We start from the raw sequence: 16,149 nt of genomic DNA, 5'->3' as shown, positions 1-16,149 counted from the left end.
AAAGCCAGCCTATCTCCCTTGTAGGGAGAGGAAAGAGCTCTAGGTGGCCCGTTGCTGACTCTTGTCCAGGCAGCTGGTGGGTGAGGGACAGTGGAATCACACCAAGACCTATGCTAAGGGGCTCAGATGTCTCCTGAGGAATAAGCTCAGAAGTCAGCCCATGTCTTGCCACCCTCACTTTGAGCTCTAGTCAGTACCCAACAAACAGCCTCTTCTTGAGAAAGGCTTCCCTTGCTGTGATTAGGGTTAGGACTATACTTCTCCTCTGTCCCTTGACCCATTTGCTCCAATAAACCACACAGACTAAGGACTCGGGGTGAGAACAGCCATGCTAGGGAACCTGAGCTGAAACAAGGAAAGACTCCCAAGAGACTGAATTCCACGAAGCAAGGGCCAGCCCTCCCTACTCCTAAATGAGGCCAGAAATTCTGGGTCCAGAATTCCCAGAGTCCTGGGAAAACCTTGGTATCTCCACCCTGGAGAGCTAGGCCAGACATGACCACACCAGCCAGCCGTCCCCATGGCCTGGGATCTCAGGACAAAAAACCCTACCTCCCTTCTCCATTCTGGCCCAGTTCCCTTCTCAGCCTGCCCAGGAGCCATGTGGCATCCAGACCACAGCTTCCCACCAGGGCCGCTTTAGTTTGCCTCCTTTATTTTACCAAAAATAACAATAATAAACTCTTCCTTTTGTTTCACAAAAATAGATTTCCCGTCGTCTCCCCACCCCCTCCGTAGTCAGCACTGGCCACAGCCTGGAACCCATCTTCCAATCCACAGTCCTCCCCAAGGGAATCTCTGATCCCTGGACCCCACCCTACCCCAGAGCCTCTGGTGAAGTTGCTGGGTCAGTGTTTGCCTCTGGAACTTCTCCAGAGGCAGCGGTGTGGGGCCCGCTGGCCGGCCCAGGAGCCCCATCTGCTTCCTCAGAGATCAGGCAGCTGCTGGGCCACGGAGAGGGGGATAATTTTGGAGGCTTGGCTCAGTATACAGCCCCAGCAAACCCGAGGGGCAGTGGGGCACTCTGACATCACTAGAAATCCTTGCTCAAAGCAGGAACAGTTGTGCTCTAGAGAGGGGCTGTCAAACCCTCTTTCCACATGCAGCTCATTTCCCTATGTAGCAATCTGCAAGCCCTGGGGTGGGAGTCAGGACCCGGGGTTTCTACTCCAGCTCCACAAAAGCATCTCGGGGAGGTCTTGGATAGTTTCTCTCTCCCTTCCTCCTGGTTTTAGCTTCTTCCTATGTAAAGAGATGATTCTGTGAGATTGGATGATTCCCAGGCCCTTTCTGGCTCTCCATGCTGGCCTCCCAGTGTAGAGTCTGGTGGGTCTGGGCACAGGGCTGGGCACGGCGGTATGGAGTAATGGAGTGTCAAATGAACATCCCATGTTCTCTGTGGAAAGCTGTCCAACCAGCTGGAATGTCTCAGGGATGGCTTGGGCAGGAGGCAGGTCCTTGCAGGATAGGGGGCTTTCTAAGCCTGGAAGAGTCCATTCGCTAGTGATACATCTTCCCTGTCCGAAGATGGGAGACAAGTCTCCAGGGTTTCCGAATTCAAGTTCCTCTAGCTCCTTGGGCTAGGGTATTATCTTGCACTGGGCTTCAGATCCCAAGAGCCAAGTCTACAGATTCTGGGAGCTAGACTGGAGTGTATGATTCCCAATTTAAGGACCAGAGGACCTATGTGGGCATGAGGGATCATCCTCAGCCCTCTGGAAGCTGTCTATAATCAGGCTTTCCTGGAGGCAAAGGGATGAGTAAAATGACAGTTCCTGGGCATCTCTGGCTAAGCAGATCAGAACCTGTGTCTGTGGTGGGCCAAGGGTTTAGGGACTCAGGGCAGGACTCCTTTCTTATATCCCTACAGCTCCCCAGAACTCATGCTTATGGAAGCTGGTAGCCTGAAGGTTCAAATAAAGAACTACATCTACCATCATATTTTGTGCACTCACACACATGGTCAGACCACTGACCTGCCATCACTTGCACAGTGGTCACAGTCTGGTGGTCCTAACCCCTCCTTCCCTCCGTTCATCTATTTACCTCACATTTATGGAAGGTCTAGTATGTGCCAGGGAGGGTCTAAGGCAGCTGGCTCTTACAGACATATCCCACAGTGAAAATCACATGCTCTCACACACTCACACAGAGTCATCTGCGCTTACTCACACACAGTGTGCCTACGTTCTTGTACCTTTCTCACTATCGCTCAGCCACACCCACATGCCCCACACTGGCACGGGAACCGTCAAGGAAGGGTCAAGTACTGGGGCAGAAACCCAGCCCATCCCACCCTTAGACTTCATCTGGAGGTGCAGCTCCTTCTGTCTTTTTCCTTCTGCCCCTCATTCTCCATTCATAAGCAGTCAGGGAGCATACGGGCAGACTCCTGAGAACCACAAGTCCAGCGGCTTGGTATGTGCAGAGGGGTCCCAGGGACTTCAGGTTCCTCTGCCACCAGATTCCTGAGGGTCTTCTCCCCAGCTACTCTGTGTTCTGATGATGCACAGGACAGGCAACAATTCCAGGCTTGGGCTCAGTGACAGATCCGCTCTGTCATCTCCCTCTGCAGAGACAGAAGGTAGGTAGGGCTCAGTCAGAGTTCCGTCTACCAGGCAGCCCCTTCCCAAACCATGAGGCCTCGCTGTTCTGCCTGAATCTAGCCCCTTCCTGCCCTCCCCCACCCCAACCCCAGGATGCAGATCTGAGTCTATAAACGGAGACCAGAATGAATTCTCTATTAAAGCACAGAATCGGGGCGCTTGGGTGGCTAAGTGGGTTAAAGCCTCTGCCTTCGGCTCAGGTCATGATCCCAGGGTCCTGGGATCAAGCCCCACATTGGGTTCTCTGCTCAGTGGGGAGCCTACTTCCTCCTCTCTCTCTGCCTGCCTCTCTGCCTACTTGTGATCTCTCTCTCTGTCAAATAAATAAATAAAATCTTAAAAAAAAAAAAAAAGTACAGAATCCATGGTTCCATGAGTTGCCTTCCCCTAATTTATCCACGTGGGTATTGGGTTTTCTGAAAGTAGGTAGCCTTTGGATCTGAAAACTTGGCGGCTAGCCTTGGGAAGGAGGGGAGGGCATCAGGGGCCTGGCCTCACCAGCGGCTCCAGCTCCCGCTGGTCCACCAGGCTGAACTCGCGGATGAAGTAGTAGAAGTGCTTATAGCAGGTGTTGACATGTGCTTCAGCCCCCATGCTGAGGATGCTGTCGAAGTGGTGGATGTAGACATGGACAAAGACCCGGAAGAGGCGAGTCAGGATCTTGGTGCAGACCTGCTGGAAGTTCTTGGGGAAGGGAACTCCTAGGAGGTGGGAACAGGCAGAAGTGGGGGGATCAGCAGCCTAGGGATGAACCGCTGCCCAACCCTGCCCTTCCCACCACAGGCACCCTTTACCCAGGATGGCCAGTTCCCTATAGGGGATGGAGAGATTAGGGTCCCCTTTCTCCCTGCTTCCCCTCTAAAAGCATAGACCCCACTGTGCTTTTCCCCTTTGAACTATGAATCATCTCCCAATTTTCCCATCACCCGGGGCCAGACCCTGCAATCATATGGGGGTCACTGACCAACCTTTCTTTGACTACAATGGAAGTTATGCCCAGATTCCCCACAGAAATATGTATGCCCATAGGTGCTGCCCAGTGATATCCTGGATATAATTCCAAGGGGAGTTTATCAACATCTCTGGTCCATTTTTAAAAACACAGGTCTTTGGGATTAAGTTCTAACTTCACAGCATGGTGCTTGCTCAAAGCCTTTCATGATCTGACTCCAACATCCTTCGCCAGCCCCACCCCAACTCCTTCCTCTTCATACCATTCATGCAGCAGTCCCCAAATTCCCCATCTTGAGAATTACAAAATCCTCAAGAATTAGTTCAGATACCTCTCATCACTTTAACTATTCAATTACACAAAGAACTTCCATCTTTGATCTGGGCCCTGTGCTGGGTCCTCTGCATCTTTTGCCTCCTATGATGTGGGTACGGAAGCCCTTCTAGACATGATGGTGATCTAGGCATGATGGCGACCCCACTTGCCCAAGGCCATACTAGGAATTAGTACAGACTGGAGGCAGGATTACTTGCAGAGATAAACACCACAGCCCCTGCCTGGGAGAAGCTCCAGCATCTGTGAAAAAGGCACCATTTCTGCACAGTCCCCTGCACTCAGGGTAGAGATCTTGGTGACTATGCCTTTTTCTCTGCTATGGCAGAGCCATCCGCAGGGTTAAGGCACAGACACCTGGGGTGTCCTAGGCCAGGGGGTTAAGGCTAGAAGGGAATAAGAGCCCAGACACAGGCCCACACTGCTTCACACAGGGCCTCACGGCTCTCAGGGTGGGTGGAGCCCTGCTTCCTTATGAGCCCTTGCAGGCCCAGTCCAGGATCCTCAGACTTGTCTTGACCACCTAGACTTGGGGGCCCAGACTCCAAGAGATCTGAGGTGCAGTTCTGAATCACCAATTCAGTGCACTGTCCCTCTGTTGGCCTCGGATCCTCCTGTGTGAAAGGCAGATGCCCACTGTTGGGCCTGATAGTGCAGGAAATGGCAGGCCCCAGATGGGGAGGGGCTGTGAGCACTGAACTGTGACTCAGTGCCCAGCCTCCCTCAGTATTCAGACTTTTCCCCTCTGGGCTTGCCCACCCTGCCCCAACCATCTCTGAGTCCTGTAACCTTAACACGGAGGAACAGGGGGCCAGGTGGGGGTGACGATGCTGTGATGGATACGGCGTCATGCCTGCTCAGCTCCTGGGCCAACATCTGCTCTTGCTGCCCTGGGATGGGGAAGCCAGGCTGGTGTGACATCACTCATCCCCTCTCACCACCCTCACCAGGCTGCCCAGCTGAGATAAGAAAAGGCCCCATGGCTTGGGCCTGACAAGGGAAAATTCTGCCCTCAGACCCCTCTGAGATAGAGATCTAATCAGGCCCTCCCAATCCCCACCCCTTCTCTTTCATGGAGGGAAGAGTCAGAACTAACAGGAGGTTGCAAGTCAGTCAGCCCAGGCAGGGTGACGGGCTAGGAGCACCTAGATGCATCTCTTCAAGAAGGTTCCAAGAATCACAGTGGTCTTGGCCAGGGTGGCTCCTGGAGGGACATTTAAGCTTCACAACGCAGAGTACTAACCACTATACGATCACGGGCACATTTAAGCTTCAGATAAGAAGAGTCCCAAGCTTCGAGTCGGGCAGTCCCAGCTCAAGATGCCCGATCTTGAGCAGACACTGAACCTCCCTGAGGATCAGCTGCCTCTTCTACAAAATGGGGATGAAAATCATAACTGCCCCCCAACCCCAACCCCTTACAGAACTGCTATGGCAAACTAAACGCCTCATCTGTAGAATGGGCTCTGGGGGCTCCCTCCCTCCCCGGCCGGGCCTGACTCGCCTGCCGGTGGGTACTCACCGACACGAGTGGGGAAGACGTCCTCGTCATTGATGAGGCCCTCAATCCAGTCCATGAGCAAGGCCATGTAGCGTGGCGCCGAGAGCTTGGCGGGCCGCCGGTACTGGCGCTCGTCCTGCCAGCGGTACTCATAGCGGGGCCCGCCGGCCATGACCGGGCAGCTGCTTTCGCTGCAGCGCTCGGCCATGGTGCCGTAGATGAGGTTGATGCGGTTGAAGAAGTCCACCACGTGCACGGCGATCCAGTCGTCGATGTTCTCCCCTGGTGGCAGCCTCACCACACTGCGCAGGTCCAGCCCCGACTTGAGTGATGCCTGCGCCTTCTTATATAGCTCGAAGCGCTGTGTGCCGGGCTCGAAGCGCTTCCGAGGCCGGAATGTCTTGTCCTTGGCGAACACCTGCTTCAGGCACAGTGCCATGGCTGGGCTGGGCGGCTGGCCAGGTGTCCAGGGGTGGGACCTGTGAATGGCCTGCCAGGGCCAAGGGCACAGAGGGAGCGTGGTGGTCAGGTCCTCACGGAAAAGCTTTGACTCCCCGACACATCATTTCCCTCATGCCCTCAGTTTTGGGCCTGTCTCTGCAGCCTTTGCCTGGCGTCTAAACCCTCTGCATCCCCAGGGCCAGGACTCCTGCCCTGTCTCCAGGCTACCCTTGCTTCCCCTGCCAAGTGGCCTCAGCTCTCCTGGCTCATGTTGTTTTCTCTGCCCTCTCACTGCATCTCACAGAGGTCTGGGCCTGAGATCCAAACAGGTGCTCATTCGACTTCTTGTTGCCCACTGGAGAGGTGGGGGGAGGCTTCCTGCAGGCCACCAGGAGGCGGGAGCCTGGATGAAACGACCCCGGGGCTGCCCCATGGCAGCGTGGGAGAGCCTGGCTGCATTGTGCTGGGGGTCGGGGTAGGGGCAAGGCCCCGCCTTCAGCTTCCTCTGGGATATCCCGTAGTCCATCCGGCCACCGGGGATTCCCAGGGAGCAGGAGGGACTTTTCTACCAAAAATGTACTTTCCTTTTATTACCCTGAAAGAGGAAAGGGCCCTCATAGGGCCAGCTGGGTGACCTTTGAGTGTGGCTACAGGCCCTGGAAGAGAGGGGGAGGTGGCAGGTCCAGATGTGGGCCACTTCCTCTGACAGTGGCTAGAGATCCTTCCCCACGAACCAGCCTCCTCCAGCCCCAAAGCAGAATAAGCCAGTGGCCTCTCCCCCTGCTCTGGACAGTGTATGCTCTATGAGTACTGACGACACACTTGATACGGGGAGGTAGGAGAATGCAGTCAGATCTATCCAGCTGGGCCTTTCTAGAATTCAGACAAATCTGTTTTGCCTCTCAGATGGAGGGATCCCAGGCTCAGAACAGACTTTGGAACAGTAGTCAGAGCCTGCTTGGAGGCAGGAGTCCTGGATTCTAGCCTCAGCTCTGCCATGGCCGGACGACCACCAGAGCAAGCACAAGTCTGACCCATACAATGTCCTGGGTCAGGCAGGTAGAGGCCAGTTTTCTGGGACTCATGTGGTAGTCATCTCACCTCCCCTGTGGGTGTGTGAGCCCTTGGGAAAGGTGGACCCAGGTACCCGCTGAGGCCAGAATTTAGCCACAGACAGAGGGCTAAGGCTGAGTTGTAGGCTAAGTACTGAGCTGTGACTCCTGGCTGACCTCTGACCTGGCCCTGACCCTGGCCAATCTGAGTCCTGACTCTAGCCCTAAACTGAGGCTGATACAGCCACAAACAAAGCCTTGCCTTAACCTCAGAGCTGACATAGGAGCACTTTACCTTCTCACATCTCTTATAATGCTGGGGGAGGATGGAGGGGAAGGAACGAGGCGACAGTTGGAAGGAGATGTCATGTCAGACAACAAGTCAGGCTAGTGGAGAAGTCTGGAACAAGGAATCTTCCTTGTACCCACAACAGGCAGGCCAGGATGGGGATGGTCAAGTAAATGACAGGTGTTTGGAGAGCAGGGGCAGGTCTCCTGGCAGGATCTTGTCCTCTTGAAAAGATCCCTCAAATATGTGGAAAGTTATCTCATTCATTCCTTGATCCTTGACTTCTACCCAGAGAAGTCCCCAGTGTGGATGCGGAGTTTCCTGACCCCAGAGGAGATTTCCACACTTCATATACCATCCGTATTCCAAACTCTGCTTGGGGTGGGTGCTTCCAAAACCACTCCTACTGTGGTTCGGTGGGGTTCCTGGTTCTCCTCCTTTGCACAGCCCCCTTTAGGGACAGTTACCAACAATCATCACCTCACCCTATCTTTCCTGCCCACGTCCCTCCTCCAACAGCCCCTTCCCCACCAACTCAGCGCTGTTGCTTGTTGTGTGATCCCTGAACCTATCCCCACCCTCCTGCCACTGTGTGTTTTGTCACGCTGGTCTCTTTGTCTGACTATACATGGTCAGGTTGAATGCTATCTCCTCCCACAGCCCCCTCTACCAAACCTAGATATCCTTCTCCTGGGGGGCGGGGGAGGCTGCTCTTTGGCCACTGTTGTCCCTCCCCTCCACCCAGCCTCCAGCCTAGGTCAGGGCCTGGCATATAGTTGATGCTCAGGGTTTAAGAAAAGCTTAGAATCCAGAACTGCAGAGTTGCAAGAGCCCTGAGAAATCAACTAACTAACCCACTTCTTGCAGAGATGGGGAAACAGGCCCTCTTTCTGAGGAGCCACCATTCACAAAGCAAGTTACTGGCAGGGGATCTCCAATGGCACAACTAGGAACTGGGATAAGGTGGGGCTCAGCCCATCACAATGAGTAAAGGACCATTTTCTTGTGCTGGCTGGTCACTAGTCTGCTGGAGGTAAGTGGAAAAGAGGGAAGTGACCAGAAAGGGGAAGCATGTTCCCACCAATGAGACCAACCTAATTCCTGTTCCCTCAACATGCTGAACCTCCCCCAACCCCCCACAGCACCCTGAGTGTCCTGACCAGTGAGCTAGACTCCCACCATCTGGCTACAAAATTTCAAGACCTGGGTCTTTTCCCTGGGTCTTTCCCCAAGCTTCAGGAAGGGGAGGGGGTAATCTCTACAGGTAACTTGCCACTTGTCTCTTCGCTTTCCACTCCCATGCCCTTATTTGGGTTTCCTTCCCTCAAAAAACCTCTGTTCCCTCCCTAAACTAGGGCCATTTTTGCCTCTTAGCCCCGCCCCTTTCCTAATTCTGGGTGTCCTTTTACTCCTAAAGTGCCCAGTGATGGCTCACTCCCTGGGTGGGCATCTGGGTTTCCCAAATGAAGACCAGAGTAGCCCTGCCTGTTTCTGACATTTAGCCCCCCAACCCCCCGCGAGGGCCACACTTGCCGCTCCCCAGGCCTGGCCCAGGATCTTGGCAGAGGGCTGGCCCCAGTTTGAACCAAGAATGCAGCCTCTGCCTATGCGACGTGAATGTGCGCGTGCGCCCTGAGGGCAGAGATCCAAGAGAAAAGTAGAGACGGGACTCTGTCCAGCGGCGCTCGGTCCCCCGCGTCCACCCCTAGGCCGCCCCGGACCCCCTGAGACCCCACTCGCCCAGAGGCCGGGACAGACCGGTCGTAGGACCCAGAGGCGCAGACCTGACGTTTCCGCTCCCGAAGACACGCCCCCCTCCAACTCCGCCACCCCCAACCGGGACTTTAGGAGCTCGGAGCCTCGGACCCCGGATCAAGCGCCGCGGCCAGCCTGCCTTGGGGCGGAGGTCGCCTCCGGAAGGGGCCACGCTGGGACAGCCGCAGAAATGAAAGTGACAGCGAAGCTGGGCCGTGCGCCGGCGGGGGCGCGGGCGCTCACTCACGGGGACCGCCTCGGTCCTCCTCTGGCCGCAGGGTCACATCCCCGGCGCGCCGGGTCGCCTTCTCCTCCCGTCCTCCGGCTGGGCCGGTTCTCTCTCTTGTCCTCCCGCCCTCCTGCCCGCCCGGCCGGGCCGCAGTCGCCCTCCGCCCCCGCGGCGTCGCCGGCTCCGCCCCCGCCCTCCCGGGCCCGGCCGCGCCTCGGCCTCCTGGCGGGGAAGGGGCGGGGAAAGAGGACCCCCTCCCAGTGCACAGACGCACTCCCGCCTTTCCGGAAAGTCCGAAGCGTGCTCCCAGCTTCCCTCTGGGCAAAGGACTGACTGAGCAGGCGGCCCTGGCAGCATTTCCTCGGACTTTGCCACAGAGGCAGCCTCAGCTTCCTCGACTGTAAAATGGGAACAGATCCAGCCCCTGTGTGGAGCAGAAGCAAAGGGGCTGCTAAGTAATGGTGGTTTCCTTGTCCTGCTAGAATAATCTGTGGCCCATTTGTCCCTGAGCTCAATCAGGTATCGGGGCTGCCCTCTCCACTCCCATACCCTCAGTTCCTGGCCTAGTGCCTGGCACATAGCAGTCCCTTAATGCCCATTTGCTGGGTACATGAAGGCTTTGGGAAACACAAGCTGATCCCTTCACCCAGCAATGAAAGGACTGGCCCTGAAGAGTGCTCAGGTGACAGACTTTCACCTGACCAAGGCTGGGGTCTTTGCTCAGGCTGGGCAGATTCTCCTCACCAAAGTCACCCCATTTCCCCTGACGAGACCTTTGTTCTAGGTCCGCCCAGTTTGGAATATCTTACTCACCGCCTTCCCAAATCCAAACCTTTAAGACCTGATCTGCTCTCTTTTCAGTTTAGGTTCCTCCCCTGGGGGCAGACAGACATCCCAAACCAGTACTCAAGTCAGGGTAGCCCCCAGGCCCAGAGATCAGTTGGCTGATTCTGCCCTGGAATGGGAGGGAGGGTTAGAGGCCTTCTGGGGTGGGAGGACCAAGGTAGAGAGACAGGCTACAGAAGTCACTCTGGAGGGGTGCAGAAGGTGAGCAGGTGCGCGGGGCGGGGGGGAGGGTAGGCATTTACTATTGCACTGATGTCCCCACTGGGCTCTCCTTGTGTCTGGATCTTCTGTTTGCTTGATGGCATGAGAACAGATTGAATCCCTAGGAATCTCAGCTCATAGAACTGAAGATTCATTATTTTGTTAAGCACCTAGTTTTGCCCCAGTCTAAAGTCCAGTTATCTCTCTCTCTTTTTTTCCTGATGTCTGTGTCTTTACTCTGCCCCAAATCCCCTGTAAGTGAATAATTACATGCTCTCGTGTACGCAGAAGGAATTCTAATTTAGTCCTTCATTTGTTTGCTATCCTAATCAATACCCTTTCTGTGCCCTGAAAGAGGAGCAGGTGATGAAGCTGACCCTGTTGCTGACCTCAGGTGCCGACAAGTCAGCGGTAGGGACAATGCACAGAGAGAGATAACACAAGGTCAGAGCTCAGTCATCACAAAACCGTCACAGAACCGTGTTCTCATCTCAGTGAGAAGACGGTTAGGGACTGCTGGCGAGCATTTTGTGTGTGGGGGGTTAGCCACAGGAAGCACATGGAACACTCAAATTGGGCCCTTTGGGGAGAGTTTAAAGAAAGCACTATTTAGAGGTAGAGTCAGGGTGCAGGGAAACCACAGGGTTGGCATATCACGGAAGGGCTAGCAAGAGCAGTCCTTTGCTATCTACCCCAGGCCGAAGCTGTCATCCCTAGTGAAGGGGTGCTGGGAGGGAGTGAAGGTGGGAGGTACGAGCAGGGGCTACTGACTGGAGCTGCGGCCTGTTTGACTGGCATACCCAGCTCAGAGCAATCCTGGTGCAAAAGACGGGTGGTAAATCCTGTGGAAGCCCTGGACAAGGGAATGTCTATGCAGCCCATAGAGGTGGGCATGCCAGGGCCTAGAGCTGGAGGGAGCTGGAGGGAGGAGGGTGCAGAGTGCACAGAGTGTAGCTGGAGAGGCAACGGAAGATAAATGCTTGGCACATGGGTCCAGAGACAGTGACTTCACAAAGGAAACAGAAACTGCTTATGCTTTCCTTATCATTCAGTTCTAAATATTTTGAAATTTCATTGTCATTTCCTCTTAAACTCATGGATGATTTGGAAGTATGGTTTTAGTTTCTCAGTCTATGGGAGGTTTATATTTTTCTTGTTGACTTCTAATTATATTGCATTGTGGTTGGAGATCACGGTCTGTAAGATTCTTTGGAATGTGATGTGACTCCCTCTGTGGCTTTGTACATGGTTATTTGCTGTGCCTCCGAGCCGGGTTTTATAGGATGGGCAGGAGTTTGCCTGGTGAAGAGTGAAAAGCACAGACTCCTAGGTTGTGGGAAATAGAAGTGATCCATTCTGAAGGCACTTCAGAAGTTCCCAGCTCATCTGCAGAGCTCCCTGGTGTCTGCCTTAATACAAGCTGACAGGCTGGCAGGTGGGATGGGAGGCAGATGGAAGAGTTGGGAAAAGCCAGAGATGACCCCAGATCCCTTAAACATCTGTACCCTCTTCCTCTGGCTCTCAGTCTGGGCTAGAGAGACTGTGTTCTTCCAGGAGGCTCTGCAGGCACTAAGACCCAGACCCTGGAGGACAAGGTCCTGGCTATACCACATATTAGCTGTGTGACCTTAGGTTACTCCTACCCTCTCTGATGGCATGCTGGAACCCTACAGGACAGGCACTGGTCCCTGTCACTGTGTCCTGAGTGTAAGTGGCTCAAATAAGGCCCTGTCTCTGAAGCATGGCGGGAGCCATCCAGGACCAAGGTGAGGACATTCTCTCTTCTACTGCACAGCCTGAGCCTGCGGCTCGTCTAACTCCGGGTGGCAGCTGGGTTGTGGTTAGACCTAGGCACCTGCCCTGCTGTGTGTCTGGGAAAGTCTCTGCCCCTCTCTGTGTCTGGGAAAACCTACTTCCCCATTTGTACCACAAAGTATCTTCCAGCCACACCATTCCAAATGCCTTTTCAGGACCAACTTTCTGCTCTTGCTCCCATAGGCCTGTACCCAGTAAGTCTGCCGATATGGACTGACCTCTCCCTGGGGACTCCCCCACCCTCCTGTGCCAGGAAAGGCCCCCTCATTTGCACACTCCTCCCAGAATGAACTACCCTCCCTCACCCCACCAGGCATCTGGCAGCGTCTGTAGCCTGATGGCGCCCATGTTGCCTCACTCTCCCAAGAACAAGCTTCTATTTTGGCTTCTGCCCCTCCCTGCCCAGAAGGCAGGATCTCTCATCCTGAGTCTTTCATCCTGGCACAGTGAGGAAAAAGTGAGGGATATGTCAAGGCAGTAAGAGGAATTGAGCTGACTTCCTTTAGCTTGAGGAAGACAAGGTTCAAGGGAATGTGACAGGGGAAGACAAGGTTGAAAAGGATTTAGGTTAAAATTCTGTGTGACTCTGGACAATATATTTCTTCTCTCCAAGTCTATTTCTCCTTCTGTAAAATAGAAACAGCAATAATGCGCGCTCCACAGAAGAGCTGTGAGGGTCACAGGTGATAGGCCTGGTAAACTGCAGAAAACTATCGCCAGTCTTTTGCGGGGGAGGTGCTGCCTTCAAGCATCCAGCAGGCTCATATATAGAAGAGGGATTGCACTGGTCTCTGTAGTCCTGGGAGGCAGGGGGCAGAGATCCAGGCAACGGGAGAACAACTGAGCTGTCCAACCACACAGCCTGCTTGTGCTCCAGTGTGCTCCTCCCTCCAGGCTCCCCACCCACCCTTGGAGTGGGAGTCAAAGTGTGTGCATAAAGGCCTTAGGTTAATGTCACCACTTTCTGCCCTGACCCCCAACATGGCTCTGGTAGACACCGCCCCCTCCCCTAAGTGCACACCCTCCAACCACTGGGGTTAGTTCCCAGTTAGTTAGGGGAGGTGAAAGTAAAGGGGGGGGTGGTTGTTCACCAGTGTCCCAGGCTCAGCCTTCCCTAGAGCCCACCCCACAGCCTGTGCAGGAAGTTCTTTCCATCCCTAGTTGTGGAGAGCAGATCAGTGGTTGCTAGAGTTAGGGCTGGGGAGGAGAGTGTTTCTATAAAGACAGAGCAAGGCACTTTGTCTGGGTCACAGGTCTGTGTCCTGATTATGGGTCCATAAACCTATACATGTTGTAAAATTTCATAGAAATATATACAAAAAAAAAAAGGAGGGGATATGAAAACTGGTGAAATCCACATAAAGTCTGTAGTTTTTTGTTTTTTTTTAAGATTTTATTTATTTTGAGAGGGGAATGGGAGGTGCAGAGGGAGAGAATATCAAGCAGACTGCATGGTAAGCATGGAGCCAGACACAGGGCTGGAGCTCAGGATCCTGAGATCAAGACCTGAGGCAAAACCAAGAGTTGGCTGCTCAACTGACTACCCACCCAGGCACCCCTAAGTTTAATAACATTATACTAATGTCGGTTTCCGGGTTGTGACCCTTAGTGCGATTATGTAAGATGTTGTCACTGGGGGAACTGAGGGATGGGTACATGAGAACACTATCATTTTTGCAACTCCTATGTGATCCAAAATTGTTAAAAAATAATTTTTTTTTTAAAAAGTGACCAAAATTCTTATCAGTTGCAAGGTATGGATCTTCTCTGGATCCTGATATGAACAAATATATAAAACTATAAAACTATAAAAAAATTTTATGAAACAGTTGAGGAAATTTGGATGACTGTACTTTTGATAATATTAAGGAATTATTGTTACTTACTTTAGGATTTTTTTTAAGTAGTTGTCTTTTAGAAATATAAAAAGAAGTATGTATGGATGAAACAATACAATGTCCAGGATTTGGAGGGAAAGTGGGTGAGGGTATATATGAAACCAGATTGTTATGTGTTGAAAAATTTTTATGCTGAGTCACAGGGACTTGGGATTTATCACACTGTTGGCTCTACTTCTGTATACATTTTAATACTTCAATAATAAGTTGAAACTTATTAACAATAAGTAAGCTTAATAATATGTATTACTTAAATAATAAATATCTTAAATAATAAGTATTTACTTATTAACAATAATAAGAAAGTTGTTAACAGTAAGTTTAAAAAAGGAACCACACAAGGACAGGTTTCTAGGCATCTCTCACAGCGATTTTGTTTCAGGATCTCGGGGATGGGTCCCAGAATCCGCTACTTAGCAAGCTCCCCAGTGATATTCATTCAGAAGACTGAGGTTTGAGAACATCTGCTAGAGACTGAATGCTTATATCCCTCCCCTGCCAATTCATATGTTGAAACCTAATCCCCAGTATGATGGTATTTGGAGGTGGGGCCTTTGGGAGGCCATGAGGCCATGAGGATGGAGCCTTCAGGAATGAGATTAGTCACCTTACAAAAGAGACCCTACAGAATACCCTTGCCTCTTCTACCATGTGCGGATATAGCAAAAAAATGGCCATTTGTGAGCTAGGAAGCAGGTCCTCACCAGACACTGAAACCATGGACGTCTCGACTTTGACTACCCAGCCTCCAGAACTGTGAAAAATACATGTCTGTCGCCTTGCAGTCTATGGCATTCTGTTACAGCAGCCCAAACAGAGTAAGACCACCTCTTCCTGTTCCCTGTATCACGTCTGGCGGGGGTGGGGGAGTAAAGCTGGAGGGCCTCTCAGAGGGTAGGGTGATGTCTTCTAGTAATAATGGTAATAAATAAGTATAGCTTCAACATCTTGTGGAGACAGAGTGTGGAGTGAAAACAGCATGCCTATCTGGTTCATTTATTCATTTACTCCTTCATCCTGTAGGTATTTACTGAAGGGTCACTAGATGGCAGGCACTGTATGTGGCCCTCACGCAGACCTTGTCCTTGCTTTGTGGGTGATGATAAAAGCCTCAGTCTTCTAAGGATTTTCCACTAGGCCCAGGTATCCCACTTCACAGCTCATAAAACTGAGGCTGCCCTGGGGCACCTGGCTTGCTCAGTAGAGCATGTGACTCTTGATCTCAGGGTGGTAAGTTCAAGCCCTACTCTAGGTATAGAGCTTACTTTGAAACAAAACAAAGAACCTGAGGCTACAGAAGATCATTACATGCAATAGGTCATAAAAGGGTTGGCTCCTAAAGGGGAAGGGTCCAGTGACTATCATCACTTCGTTTAACTTCCTCAGAATAAATGGGGAAAATGAGGCACAGGGAGTGAAAGGGATGGGCCCAAAGATAAATAAGGACAATAAAAGCCTTTTATATACCTGTGCTTGAGATGCATTTTCTTATTCCTTCTTCTCATTGACCCTGGGAGGGAGGGAGGTTTGTCTCTCTAGAGCTGTTAAATTGTCCTTCCCTCTACAGGGAGGGACGGAGGCATGGACTAGAGAAAAAGAAGTTAAACAAAGGAGGAAAGAAGGCACTGGACATGTTAGGATGACACCCCACACTCTTGCCTTATAGTTCTCTCTGGGAGAACCCCGAGGTCCCATCTTGGCTTCATTTCCCGGGAGGAGGGAACACTGAAGCCCCTCCCAGCCAGAAAGCCAAGTGGTCAGGCAGTGGGTGGGGGCCGCCTGTGTGCAGCCTGAGTTCCGCTGCCAGCAGGGCTTGTGACTTCCCGCAGTTGTCCTCCAGCTCAGCGGGGCGGGGTGTGAGTTGGGGCTGTGTTGTGTTTAGGGCTTTTCAAGAAGCAACTGGAGGAGTGTAGCTTTGCCCAAGGCAAAGGGAAATCAGGGTGTGCTCTTCTCTTCCAGGGGAGTCTCCTTCCATGACACCAGCTGCCTGGAACCAATTCTCCTCATGGGGGAGCCCTTGGCACAGAAAGTTCTTAGTGCTCTGCAGATCTGCTCCCTGGTGAGGCCCATGAGACCGTCTTCCCCTTTGGACAGGAAACCCTGAAAAGTGGGCTGTTACTTATTTTACCTCCTCCCCTGGGTCCCTGTAGCAACAACTGGCAGTTGTAAGGTATGTTTTGGTTTACAAAGTGCTCTCACCACTCTGGTCAGTTTTGAGTCCTGTAACAACC

General features: G+C 52.6%; 1 protein-coding gene across 3 annotated transcripts; it reads right to left on the bottom strand.

The window, feature by feature from the left end:
* Positions 1 to 638: 638 nt before the first annotated feature.
* On the bottom strand, positions 639 to 9,331 carry MOB3C (MOB kinase activator 3C). 3 transcript variants are annotated; one of them, XM_080802091.1, is made up of 4 exons: positions 9,069 to 9,331; positions 5,414 to 5,882; positions 3,105 to 3,307; positions 639 to 2,569 (listed from the first exon to the last, which is right to left on the bottom strand). In XM_080802091.1, exons 2-4 carry the CDS (start codon positions 5,829 to 5,831, stop codon positions 2,540 to 2,542), a joined length of 651 nt encoding a protein of 216 aa, XP_080658217.1. In that variant the 5' UTR covers positions 5,832 to 5,882; positions 9,069 to 9,331; the 3' UTR covers positions 639 to 2,539. The 3 variants fall into 3 exon arrangements, with proteins under 3 accessions (XP_080658217.1, XP_080658218.1, XP_080658219.1); XM_080802092.1 differs by having other exon boundaries at positions 9,177 to 9,326; XM_080802093.1 differs by lacking the exon at positions 9,069 to 9,331 and adding an exon at positions 8,959 to 9,003.
* Between the last annotated feature and the right edge of the window lie 6,818 nt (positions 9,332 to 16,149).

The sequence above is a fragment of the Martes martes genome (genome assembly GCF_963455335.1).
Source record: "Martes martes genome assembly, chromosome: 4".
Lineage (NCBI taxonomy): Eukaryota > Metazoa > Chordata > Mammalia > Carnivora > Mustelidae > Martes > Martes martes.
This window is presented reverse-complemented; position numbering and strand designations above follow the sequence as displayed.

Bases quoted from the DNA above. Each gene is read 5' to 3' on its own strand.
- MOB3C (XM_080802091.1), bottom strand. From the start codon at position 5,831: ATGGCACTGTGCCTGAAGCAGGTGTTCGCCAAGGACAAGACATTCCGG. The intron at 3,308-5,413 runs GTGAGTACCCAC...CCCACCTCCTAG, and splicing joins CGTCTTCCCCACTCGTGTCG to GAGTTCCCTTCCCCAAGAAC. The intron at 2,570-3,104 runs GTGAGGCCAGGC...CTGTCTCTGCAG, and splicing joins AGCGGGAGCTGGAGCCGCTG to AGGGAGATGACAGAGCGGAT.